Raw genomic sequence first — 13,920 nt, forward strand, 5'->3', positions numbered from 1 at the left:
AACTTAAACCCACAGACTCTAGTGAACCGAACTAAATAACATGGAGAGTTTGAGCTCAATTTGTCACATAAGCATGAATTAAGTGAAAAATAAAAGGGAAAGAAAATATAATAGGTATTTTTCTCTTTCATACCTAGTGCATCATGAAGATATTGTTGTCCCACCAACTTGAGGTATTCTTCAATGGATTTTGTGGCAATGGTGTTCTCTCTGAAGATCAAGACATCATGCTCTCCACAACGATCCACCTCAGACATCACCAAGTCAGTCAGAAAATCCTGGTAGAATAACGTTCGACCAAGCAGAAAGCAAATGAATAAATAATAACACTGAAATATCAAATATCATGCTGCTTTAAGAGTCTAGAATGCTGCTTTAAAAGTTAAGCTACCAGATTCAACTGGAAAGAAAAAAGTCAAGATAGAAACCCTATGCGTCAGTACCCTACAAAGGTTTCTCACTGTACTTTTGAAAAAGGGCATAATTCTGAGTGTAGCCTCTGATCTTCAGATTTCCTGGTTTCTGTTTAGCTTTTTAGCTTTATCTAGTAACATTCTTTTTTCATTGTACTTTAGACTTTGGGGCCTTTTTTTCCCTCTTACACAAGTCACTTTTTATACATACAACATTCTTTCTCTAGCACCAAGCCCCTTGCTCAGTTCTGCTCCACCCTCTCCCACACTCCTACTCCCAGTGTCAGGAAACTAATTCCTCGGACCTTTGGGCTCTTAGCTCACATATCATTTCCCCAGCAAAGCCTTTTCTGACCAACACTGCCCATCAACTCCACAAGTCAGGTCTGCTTGCTCCATGCTCCCATAATACCAGCTATCGTTTTATCCTTCACACTTCTCACTGCAATCACACATTTATTCCGCTAGTCTTTTGATTCATGGATTTTTTTTATTTCCTCCAGAAAAATGCAAGTCTGACAAAGCTAAGGCATATCAATTTTTGGTTACCGACATATCTCTAGCATCTAACAATTTCTGGCATGAATTAATATTCAATACATAACAGTTACAAATTGGCTTATAGTATCAACATTGAATTTCCTCAACATCAGTTGAAACCATTTTCAAGGCTGACTATCATCTGTCTGTCCATCCATTCATCTATTTATCCATCTCCTTATCCACCCATGGAGAAGAAAATCATATAAGGAGAAATAAATCTCTGAAGAAACAGCCTCTTTATTCCTCAAAAGTCCCAAAAGAACTTGAAGTAAAATTCAATGTTTAATGTCATTTGGCTTGAAATATGATAGCATTATATAGTTTGAATATTATATATTTACTAGATATTTTAAGGTCTTTAAAAACTAAAACAGGCAATATGCAGATTTTACATACTTTATACTTAAGCATTTAATACACTAATGGGTTCACACTGGAGCAGTTCAATAGTCTAGTAAGAGTTATGGGCCTAGAAATCGTTATTAAAACATATGGCAATGGAAGGGGTAGGGGAGATGGCTCAGTGGAATAAGTGCTTCCCTGGCAAGCTCAAGGGCCTGAGTTCAATCCCTGGTTCTGAAAAAAAAAAAAAAAAAAAAATGGCAATGGGGACTGGGAAGATAGCTCAGTGGCATCCTCATTTTGATACCTGGTACTGCCCCCTCCCAAAAAAAAGTATGGTAATGGACAGGAGGGAATTTTGGGGGTAATGGAAACATTTTGTATCTTGATTTAGATGATGGTTTCAATGGTGCATAATCTGTCATATCTTAACAGAACTCCACTTTTAGTTGCTATAGTATATTGTAGGTAAATTGTATGTTAATCAATTAAATTGTTTCAATAAACTCTTATGGACACCCTGAACCTGCAGGAACTGAAAGCAGAAAGAAAACATACCAAAATTTCAAAGATGAGACTCAAAATTTTAATCATATCTTACCTCAAATCTTAAGCTTTTTAATGACAGAAAGTTCAAGATTATTTTCAGTAAATTCAAGCACAAAAATTATAATCAATAAGAAGGCAGTCAGATAAGGAAGCAAATAGATAATATATCTATGATATGTTATATCTTATGATTTATATCAAGAAATTTTAATAGTACTTTATTTTTTGGTTCTAAATAAATTATTGTAGGTGTCAGCATTTCTGGATCTGAAATTCAATTTTATCATGGCCAGCTGGCTTATAATATACTGGAGACTCAGCAAAGTAAATACATCTCGTAAGTAAAATATTCCATTAACTGGTGGATGTTCTTTCTATAATCAGTATATTTCTCTTTTTCTGTCTTCCTGAGTTTTTACTTTTATCCAGGATAAAATGATATAAGACTATCATGAAACAGCTACCAACTGTATAACATCTCTTTTTATTTTTACTCCAAATATAGATTTTTAACCCCATGATGAATCTTGCTAATACACAGCATGTTTCTTGAATATTTCCTTCTGTGCCATTGGTTAATCTTAAAATACAGGAAGGCAGAAAACCATCACATAATGCCCTAGAATAATGGTAGAGAACCTATGACACACACACAACTGTAGGCCATTTGTATCAATGAAAATTCTAAAAGGTTCATCACTGCCCTAGAATTAAAAGAATTTGAATATACTGAATTTAATGAATGTTGGTTTCTCCATTTTACCTTAGGTTTTTGTTTTTGTTTTTTCTTTTTTTCTGAGACAGGGTCTTGCTATATAGTTCAGGCTGGCCTTGAACTTACTATGCAGCACAGGCTGTTTGGAACTCTCAGTGATCCTTTTGCCTCAGCCTCCCAATAGCTGGGATTACCAGTGTGTACCATACCACACCACACCACACCACATTCAGCCACTTCTTTAGTTTTATAATCCTCATCTATTCTGGGTCTGCTAATAGGCTTCCCTCTTAAAATTTTCTTCTTTCTGTGACCAAAAGCAAAGTAACTTCTCTAATTTGGATCTCCACAGTACTCATATATTATTTCTTTGTAAAAGATAAGGAAGAGTTTCTAGATTACACAAGTGTTTCCCTCTCCTACTTACCTTGGCTCTGCCAGTACTTTGAAGAATATGCACTAAGGCACAAGCCAACTCTTCTTTATTTCTCACACTAATTACTGGCTCAAGGACAGAACATAACATGGTATAGTTGCTGGTGACAAATTCTGCAAATTCTTTGTATTGCTCCATAGGCAGAATGGTGATAGTTTGGAAACGGGACTTAATTCGAATAGAAGGTCCTCCTGTCTTCCCTTTGTTGGGTGTAGGTGTACTCACTGGATACCACTTTTCTACAAACTGACGACCAGTAACACTGGCAGTGGGGATGTTGACTAGTCCTACATAATTATTCTTGTCTTTTTTCTTCTTTTTTTCCACATCCTTATAAATGTGAACTGTGATGCTATGAAGAGGTGGAAGGCTATAAAATTCAAAATGTTCACCCCAGAAAATATTGTCTGCTTTGGTCTTGCTGGTTGTACGAGCAAAGAGGGTATCATCAAGGCACAGTTCACAGAAATATTTCTTTTTAGGGGCAAGGTCCTTGGCTTCAATGATCCATAAACGGAGAACATTTTCAGCTCTTCTGCAATTGTCCTATAAAGAGGCAACACAGTTGAATTTGAAAGCCAACATTCCAGAAAGAGAACACGTCCACTTAACGTGATGCTGATTATGTACTAAAATGAAAGGGAGTCGACACATAATGAAAAGGGTTGAGTGCAAGTAAAAATGGATCAGAACTTTAGAGAACCACATACATTCTATTTTACTTGAGTTGAAATGTCATCATAGTTGTAGTAAATCTTTTGAAGCCAACTTAGTGACAAATGAAATACTTTCCTACAAGTATAAAAATAGGTAACAAACTTGTATTCTATTCCCCTTTCTATCATGAAGTAGTGTCTTACATGTATAAGTTACTTGAATTTTCTGAGTTTTCTTACCTACATTGACAAATTCATAGTAATAGCCACAGTGAGATTATTTTTAGTATAAAATATCCTAAAATAAAATATATTTTAAAACTGTTCAGCTCTTTAAAAATTAAGATATTACCACTATATTTACCTTCTATTAACCTACTCTTTGCAAAATGATACATTTTTAGATATTCAAGGCCACTATTACCTTATTTGGTTGAACAGTCCTTCGCAGGTTTTCCATCCACTTATCTCTCTCTGAAGCGGAGTTACAGCTGAAGCATTTACTTCCACTTAAATAGGTGACCTTCAACATAAAGATTAGAAATAATGAAAAGGAAATAAAAGATTTGGGGATTTATTTTCTTAATTTTATCATTTAAGTTAGGGACATGTTATTAATTCAAATCATACTAAATGAACAGAAATGAATGAATGAATCTAAAATGATCTTAGTTTTGTGACATCTAAATTTATCCCTGCTCTTTAGTATTTTTCTCTATATAGCACCCATTTGCATTTCCAGGTACAAGAATAAAGGCCACTTAGAAGTCAGCTGGCTTATGACTCAGAAAAATGAAAATCAAAAACCTTCCAGGCCACATCTTAAATTAACTACAAACTCAATTCTGAATTAATAAAAAAGATCAAAAATGGAAAAGTTTCTAAAAAAGATTCCTCAAGACTCCCTTCATTATGATATTATAGAAGGCTGCTAAAAGACATTGAAAAGTTAACTGTGCTGAATTACTGTCTTTGGAATTCATCTCTCCACTAGGCAACTACCCTGTTGATTATCAGTCCTTTACTATGTTAGCCTAACCACTATTATTATTATCCTTTAAAAAATGGCACACAATAAATAAAAAAGATACATGATATTTAGTATGTCGTCTATTGAATTGAGTTCCACAAATAAGGAAAGTGATTTTTATTAAAAAGAGTACCAATGACCTGCCCATATTGCCAAAGTCTACTCATATATTAAATCAACCTTGGGTCATAATCCAATAAACCAGCTGGTCATGGTGGCACACGCCTGTAATCCTAGCACTTGGGAGGCTGAGACAGAAAGATTGCCATGAGTTTGAGGCCAGCCTAAGTGACAAAAGTGAGTTCAAGGCCAGCTTGAATGACATAACGAGACCCGTTGGGGGAAAAAATCCAATAAACTAGAACAGATTATATGTTTTGTTCACTATGGAAGTCTCATTGGACTAGTGAGTACCTGAATCCTGACTAGCCCAAATGTGCTGCAAATGTTGCTTTGAATACTTAGTATTAAAATGTTAAATACTGATAATTTTTATATTACGTGTTGCAATATTTGAGTTAAAAATTTCATTCATAGGTTGCATCATATTTCTGGAAACAAATTATAACATCTAACCTAGGACTCTCTCTTAGTTACTATTTGCACACAGGTGTGGCTTTCAAATGTAATGTGTAAACAGCCTATTGTATACATTTAATAAGGGAGGAAGTAATGACCTTACAAAAAGTGATACTCATAATTTTCTGGTAACGGACGATTTGTTCATTCAAGAAATTAGACACCTGTAATATACTATGGGCTAGGACAGGAACAGGGATTATAGAAATAAAGACCCGTTCTGCTCTTATTGCAGTCAGAAAAATTAGTCTTTGGATTTATTTCTCAAAATAATGTTAAAATTGGGGCCTTAGAGGTCCAGTAGAAAAATAATAACATATTACAAAGTAGGTGAGATCATTTATCAGTACCAAAAAGTAAAAAATTTTAGTAAACTATTGCTAGTCTGTGCCTCTGCTGACAACATAGTAAGTATCTGTTTTTTGGGGAAAGCAGACAAGGTCAAATAACTGAGATGCTATCATTAATAACTTTGGTTAAAAACAGCCAGATTAATTATATTTAAATTATTATATATTATATTAACTATATTTAAATATAATTAGATTTCACATTTCCTCCTTATTTTTCAGCAAGTGAAAACAAGTGTAAGATAATGTAATTGACAATGCAACAGCAATAAAATCACCAAATTACTTGCAATAGAAAAAATATTGTTAACTACTCTCTTCTTTCTACATTTTTTACCTCAAAGCAGAAGTCTTGTCCAAGGATGCTACTATGGAGTGGTTTCACTGACACAGGCTCCCCTCTACCAAGATCCAGACATTCCACTGCACTGCATGGGCTGAGCAAAGATTCATGGGAACGTGATTCTTTTAATTTAGGTAGCCCACGAGACCTATAAATTGAAGATACTTAAGGTATTATTACCTGGCCAACAAGGGAATGAAGGGCTAATTGCGGTGGAGGATACAACAAATGTACAAATGCCTAATGTAAAAAAATAAATGGACTAATTAATAATCTATAATAATAGTAACTATAGTCACATGAAATATATTAACTATACACATATATAGATGGAAACACAATCTTTTTGAACACAGCATGACAACAGAGTAATTTTTACTCATCTCAAGAGAGTCTAAAACGCCTTTACAAACATTATTTTAGACTCATTCCTATACTGGAAAATGGAAAAATAAGTACTACAGTGTTCTAGCTTATCTTACAAATAATTTTTTATACAAACATATCATCAACGGACATGTTATTTCTTATTTATTTATGTGACAGCCTTATCCTCATGTCACTGACAAAATATGTGGCTAAATCCTCATTTTGTTTCTTTCTGTACTGACTGAAACCACATACACAGTCAAGCTCAAACTTTTTATCAAAAGACTCACTATGAAATTCAGTATAAATATCCATACAGAATAAAATGCCTTGAAGAAACTCATGAAAAAATGTCAAATTCTCATAGAGAACCAATCTTTGTCAACACTGTTTAAACCAGCATCTGGCTGATTTTATTTCCTCACTGTTTAAAAAAGAAGGCTGGGAATCATGACTCCTGTCACTTTCTTCTTGAAAGAACTAGCATAATGTTCTTGAGTCTACAATAGGATGGCTATGCATTTTTACTCAGTAATTATAGTATTTACTGACTGAAATACCCGTGATTAAATACATGTATTTCAAGAAGTATTTATAAAGGATAAAAAAAAATGTCTGTGTAAAGACATTTGTTACAAAATACATTAAATAAGAAGTTACAATCATTTCCTTGAAGTAACTAAGATAACATTAAAGGGAATGGAATACTTAATGCCAGAGTAATATTCAATTAAGTTATAAAGTAATAAGATACAGAGTACTAGCACTAAAGACTGGTTTTCATTTTAACATTGTTTAATTAAACTCTATAAAGTAAGTAACATTTTAAGCAATAAGGTTTTTAATCTGTTCCTTTTTAAACACATACACATAATCAACTTCATGTAAACTTTTAAAAATGTGTATTCTGAATTTAGCAATTTTTGAAGTAAAAAGGTCAAGATTTATATTTTCTATTGATAATGCAAACTATGCACAGAAAGGATAAATGTCACCCAATGTATCAGCTCTGTACTTCCTTGCCTTTGCAGTTCTGGGTAAGGCAATGATATTTTACAGTCACATACAGTAAATACAGCATATCAATTTTAAATAACAAAACACTAGATTTTTTACTTTTAATTACACAACCTGAGAGAAAGGATACTATAATCTTTCTTCAGCAAATATAAAACAATTCTAGCTCATCTTTCTCAATTGTTGTTGGAAAGAAATGTCTCTCATGCTCTGGGGTGAGCTTCTCACCAGGCAAGATTAAGGCATAGTAAAAATAGAAGGAGGTAGACAAGGAGGTAGAAAGGCTTTTACTTCTTAAATTCTCTAGGAAAAGTTTCTGAAGTATACATTAATTTTATTTCAAACAAAATAAATATCTACCTACATGAAGCAGTTGTACAGCCAGCTGGCAGTGCAACCCCAAATCATAGCGGTGCCACATATTCCGATATAGCAAGTCAGTTTCTGAGCTATATCTCAGAAAGCAGTTCTCTTTTTAGACGACAGAAACCAATAGAAAATGGTGTCCTTGCTGCCTCTGGTTAACGATACCACCTTTGAGTAAATGCTTTCCAGGTGTTATTCAAGTCTTCAACAGAAATGGAACGAAACAAGAAGTCATCTTCACCCCAGCCTGGCAAGACAGCTACAGTGTCTTCTCTTCCCTCAGGCTGCATTTAGCCCCTCCGGTAACACAAACAAGGTTTCTGGGCTCTAGGCTGGGCCTGTTACCATGGTGCTACACCTATAAGGAGATTAGAGCTGGAAGGCAGCAGGGAAAAGCAGCTGCGAGAAGACTCAGGGAGCATGCTTTGCTAACACTGAAAACATGGCAAAAATCACCGTTCAAAACAGAAAGGAAGGACTGGTGAGACTCCTATGCATTTTCTTTAGAAGTTTTCAGTCAAAGGCTGAAGAAAAGAAATTGAGGCATTGCTGGTATGAGAGAAAAATCCCATTAAAAAACTCTACTAAGGACAAATCTTAGAAGCTTCAGCTTGTTTCACTGTATGTTCCCTCCTACTAGAAAGAATTTCCCACATTGCACCTTACAAGCACAATTTTTCTTTCATATCTGTTGTTTCCTTTCTAGTACTTGCCCTCATTTACTATTTCTAGGTATTATTTTACACAGATGTATTGGGTGAAAAAAAAAAAAGGGCCAGGGAAATGGCTCAGTAGAATAAGCACTTGCCTGGCAAGCGCAAGGGCCTGAGTTCAATTCCCGGTTCAAAAAAAAAAAAAAGTATTGGGTCTCTATATCTTTTCTTACTTTGGTGAATGTTTAATAAAAATTCTTTTTTTGGGGGCAGAGATATAGCTCAGTGGCATAAGCACCTGCCTGGCTAATTCAAAACTCTTCCTAGTTACTGAAATTTCAATTAGTTCAGAATCTCCCACTGTTCAATATATGTATATAGATATATGAACTGAAAGCCAAAGTCACTAATGTTCAATATTACTAATGACTAAATAAATCCCTTCCTGTATTTGGAAGACAGCATCTCTTAGACAGAAGTAATTCCCAGAGAGGCAAGATTACAGTAAACAGGAAGATCAAACAGCCTGGGAATGTCTTAAGGAGGAGGGAGGCATTATCTGTACAAGTATTTTGATATAATAGCATTTGTAACCCCAAGTCTCCTCTAAATCATGTTTACCTCCTTCTGTACTTACACATGAATTGATTTTTCCCAGATCTACTAACTGCAGAGTTTTAGCAGCCCTGTGGCACCGCAGTTAACTCCTTTAATGGAAAGTAAAATGTGGACTTATTGGGAGAAAAAAAAGTTTTAAGCAACTTTTCCCAGTCCAGTCTGACAATGGTGTTCAACAAGAAATTTAATCCTACCTCAAAAGTGGATATTTTTGAGTTCCTTGGTTTTCTTTCTTCCTGTTCCCCTGACAGCCCCTCCCCATACCATCAGCTCAAACACCATGGAACTATAATTCAGAGCTCTAATATGGCATTTTTAAAATTTAATTAGGAAACTGCTTCCCAGAGGGCAATTTTACTTCTAATTAAGGAACATTACATTCTTTACATTTGTGTTTTAAAGTCAGCAGACACTGTTGATTTCTACATACACTCTAGCAAGGTCAGTGTTAAAAATCGAATTGGTCTGATCAAGATTATCTGCTGCTTCTGCCCTATTTCAGAGCTAAACTACAAGGCAAGACAGGCCCTCTGTTACTACAGCCAATGAGTATTATATTGCTTTACCCTTAATCCTTATGTGAAATGAAGAAAGACAAAAGTGAAGGGATGGGCATGGGGAGCCAACATACATGACAGTAGATACACTGATGGAGAAAAAAAAAAAAAAAAAAAAAAAAAACAGGAGTAAAAGAACTTTGATTAGCACAATTTCAAGTAAAACACAGCTGGATTTTCTCAGCTTACCCATCCATTTTATTTTTTTAAAGCCACATTTTCCCCACAGCTCCAATGGTGCTTGGATGTGCTAGCTCAATCTACCACATGTTAAGATTCAGTGATAAATTTAGGAACTGGGAAACTTTTAATTAAAATGCTTATTGCTACACAAAATCTTAGGACTCCAGTGCAGGTGAGTTTCTGCTTGGCTTGGCAGTTATGATTCCAGATAGCTTTACTGAATTCTTGAAAAGACAGCTCAGCTAGTAAGCTAGGTGCAGCAATATATCCGTTTTAACCAGCATTCATTTGTAAAGTACCCACTATGTTTGAAAATTTCCCAGGTGGTAATTAGAAACAGTTAGTATCCTAATATTCTACCGACAAATACAGTCTCTAATGAATTTTTTTCAAATATATACATAATCTATTTGTGGTGTGTTAACAAAAAAAATGGTATCTCACTTTGGGAAAAATGTAGTCCCCCCCCCTTTTGTTGTTGCTTTGTTTCCCAACGAGGTATTTTGTGAAAGCATTCAAAACTTTAAAACAATTTTAAGGGTTTTCCCCCTTCAATTAGAGCATTTTCATCAGAGTGTACTAAAAAAACACAAACAAACCAGTGTCTCCCCTAAGGGTCCTGATAGTTCTTCCCTAAGGGTATTGATAGTACCTAAAACCTGTTACTCATTGATTTTTATGTTAGTTAGCTTAAAAGCACACACCACACATAAAACTGTTGTAGAAGCACTGTAGATACTGCATATCTTTTTTTCTTTGCTCTCAATCTCCAGACAGCCCAGCTATAAGCCCAGCTGTGAAGGACAAATGAGGACATTTGTCAGCCTGAGATGTCATTTAAAATGAACAAACTCTAATAAGAAATTCATTATCAGAAAAAAAGATGATATTTTCACAAACTCTGGTACACATACAGGTAGACATCTGATGAAGATGGACACAGAAAAAAAGACTAAATATTAAAACATGTTTTAAAGGACAGAAAATTCAACTTATCTCAATATAATAGACACTATGGAACAATGTCTTTACCAAAACGGTACCATGTTACAATATACTATTTTGTCCTTAAGTTATGGAGTAAAACTACTAGTACCTATTTAATAAATTAAATGTAAACAAAATTATGTTGAATTAATAACACATGAAACTAAACTGAACTACATTCATAATCCAATTCAGTTAACATACTAGCTAAGAATGAACAGACTAATGCAGTTTTCTCTTTTATTAAATTAAGTTGCTAGATTTTTTTTTTTTTTTTCGGAACCGGGGATTGAACTCAGGCCCTTGCGCTTGTCAGGGAAGCACTTATTCCACTGAGCCATCTCCCCGGCCAAGTTGCTAGATTTTTAGTCTCACTATCACTTTACAATTGAGGTTTAGAGTGAACAAAAAATAGAAGGAACTAACGAAGTTAAGTCACATTTTTTTTTTTTTTTTAATCACTATCAAACTCATGACTAGTTGTTTTCCCACTAGATTTCTTTGGATGAACAGATAAAAAGGTATGAATCCATCTATCCATCTATCAAATATTATCTGGTATCCATTAAATGCACAGAGTATACTAGAATTAGGTGCATGGAATATAGCGGTGAGCAGAAAGGCAGGGTTTTTGTCCAAACACACAACTATAACCTATTATAAACACACAACCATTAACCTTGAGTTAATATTCTATACTAAAGAAAAACATGTAAAAGAGACCCACTGAGCTTTAGTAGGGGATATTAACTTGGGAGTTCAGAAAGCGTTCTTGGAGAAAAAAAGCAATGTGATGTTTCGACCTTTGAGAGGGTTAGATTTCCAGATATGTGGATGTCTTGCCAAGAGATCTGGAGGGAATGGATGGCATGTGAGAAGACCTGGGGTGACAGTATGAAAGACTAGAATGGTGCAACACTGAAAGCAATTCAGGGGTTGGGAGATAGCTGAATAGAATAAGTGCTTGCCTGGCAAGTGCAAGGTCCTGAATTCAATCCCTGGTACCTCAAAAAAACTAAAAACAAAGCAAAAAATAAAGCAAGCAAGCAGTTCAGCAGTGTAGCTCTGATATAGTGTGGATGTGGTGGGGGGAGGTGGCTGGGACAAAAGGGGTTGAATAATGAGGCCTCCTGAGAGAGATCATGATGGGACTTGTATTTATGTGTGGGGTTTCAGTTTGCTCATAAGATGAGTGAATAGACACAGGACGGCTTTTGGTAGGAGATAGTAGAGGGGAAATGACATGATCAGATATGTCCTGGCAAAACTGCTTGTGCTAAATGGTATACAAAGACACTTAGGGAGGGTGAGGAAGAAGGATCACAAGTTTGGGTTAAGAATAGGCAACTCAGCTAGCCCTCCTCTCAAAAAATTAAAGAAGGGTTGGGGCATTGAGATGTAGAGCTCAATGAAAACACCCTGTGCTCAAGCCTTTCTAACATGGGTGGAGTGTGGGGCATGTGTTTTGTGTGCATGTGAGAAGTGAAGGTAAACAATAAAGTGATATTTTTCCTTGGTAAAAAAGTTCCAAGAGTAAGGACAAATGATGAACAAATATTAGGGTACCACACCTCCAAACTCCTATAAAAATGCTATTAACAATTTTCTGGACTTTTTCTAGAAACAGTTTTACATAGGAAGCTATAGATATATAAAAATCACATGAATTATAAAATGTTAATATGTATTTAAATATACATACATAATACACATACAAATATATATTTATGCATTATATATTTATTACAAATTGGATTCTACCATAATTAAAAAGCATATATTTTCAACAGTGTTCATTTACATAGACCTATAGCAGTTTAGTTCTGATAACCGTTTGTTTTTCCTTTAAGATACCGATTATCTTAGTACACCCATCTTTATACACACATGCATGTATTTAGTTTAAATTTCCAGATGTGAAACTGCTAGATTAAAGGGCACACACATTAAAAACACTAACATTGCTAAAATACTCAACATAAAATATAGCATCAATATGAACTTCTACCAACAGTAGACTTTTTACATGCTATCACTAAAATGAAATGTTCCTAATTCTTTGCTGGTATTTTTGGCAAGGAATGTAATTTTACTATTGCTTTAGTTTGCATTTTTGTATTATTACAGTAAGGACATCTGTATGTGTTTACTGGTAATTTTGTTTTCTCTTCATAAAATTGTGAACTGCTGTTTTATGTTCCTCAACCATTTTTCTAAGTTTTTTTTTTTTTTAATGTATTTAGTACAGGGTCTCACTACACAGCTTGGACTTACAGTGATCCTCCTTTTTACAGACTTGCAAGTGCTGGGATTATAGGCACGCGCCACCATGCCCAGTCTCAACTGCCGTCTACTTACCAATATGTAAATACTTTTCCTATATTAAGTAAACCAGTCCTTTTCTATCATATTTCTAATTATTTATCCTACTTTATACTTAGAAGCCTTTCATTTCAAGATTGTAAGAAAGTCAACTATATTTTCTTTCGGTGTTCTTACGTTCATTTGTAATCTAGACTACCTGGATGTTTTTGGAGGGAAGGGAAAAATGAAAGGCATTCTATAGGAACTCATCTTTATATATTTACAAATTGTGAAAATATTATGATCATAAATTGATTTGTTACTTTTGTGTAGTGCTCTGTTCTTATTAAGACTTGTGGTGAGTGTGTGTGTGATGCTTGTTTTTGTTTTTCCTTGATTATTTTGTTACCAAGTTAGGATTCTTATCAACATGTGGAACAAAGAATATAATGAAAAACGCATTCAACTTGAAGTTAAAAGCCCTACATATTTAAAAGCCACTTACTATGTCACACAGAGCAGTAATTTATTGGTTATGAATCTCAGTGATCTCATTTGTAAAATGTGGACAGTGATTTCCTACACTCACAGTGTGAAAACCAAATGCAATAATCTATGATTTCATAAGCTGCAGTGCCACTCAAACACAAGTGGTTATGAGTATAGAGAGCTTCAACATAGTGTTATGAGATGCTTCAGTTCATTTAATGTAAACTATTTATCTGGTTGAGATCAGGAAAGCAAAACTAAAATGGGTGTGAGAGTTACTGGAGACTGAATAAACATGTGTTCTACCACTGAGTTACTTCAACAAGAAAGCTATTTTTGGTGCAGGGAATCAAACTCAGGGCCTCATGCAGGCAAGCACTGCACTGCTGAGCTAAATCCCAGACAAGAAAGTTATTTAAAA

The 13,920-nt window shown here is 34.7% G+C and overlaps 1 protein-coding gene across 6 annotated transcripts in view; it reads right to left on the minus strand.

The window, feature by feature from the left end:
- Rasal2 (RAS protein activator like 2) overlaps positions 1 to 13,920 on the minus strand; it is a 381,000-nt gene that overhangs the window by 35,855 nt on the left and 331,225 nt on the right. For all 6 annotated transcript variants that reach the window (XM_012517409.2, XM_023703627.1, XM_004643450.2 and 3 more), the window contains 4 exons: positions 5,951 to 6,104; positions 4,079 to 4,177; positions 2,990 to 3,544; positions 134 to 278 (listed from right to left, as the gene is read on the minus strand). In XM_012517409.2, coding sequence (XP_012372863.1) covers positions 134 to 278; positions 2,990 to 3,544; positions 4,079 to 4,177; positions 5,951 to 6,104 — 953 coding nt within the window. The remainder of the gene's footprint in view (positions 1 to 133; positions 279 to 2,989; positions 3,545 to 4,078; positions 4,178 to 5,950; positions 6,105 to 13,920) is intronic.

This window comes from Octodon degus, unplaced genomic scaffold (assembly GCF_000260255.1).
Source record: "Octodon degus isolate 3935 unplaced genomic scaffold, OctDeg1.0 scaffold00176, whole genome shotgun sequence".
Classification (NCBI taxonomy): Eukaryota; Metazoa; Chordata; class Mammalia; order Rodentia; family Octodontidae; genus Octodon; species Octodon degus.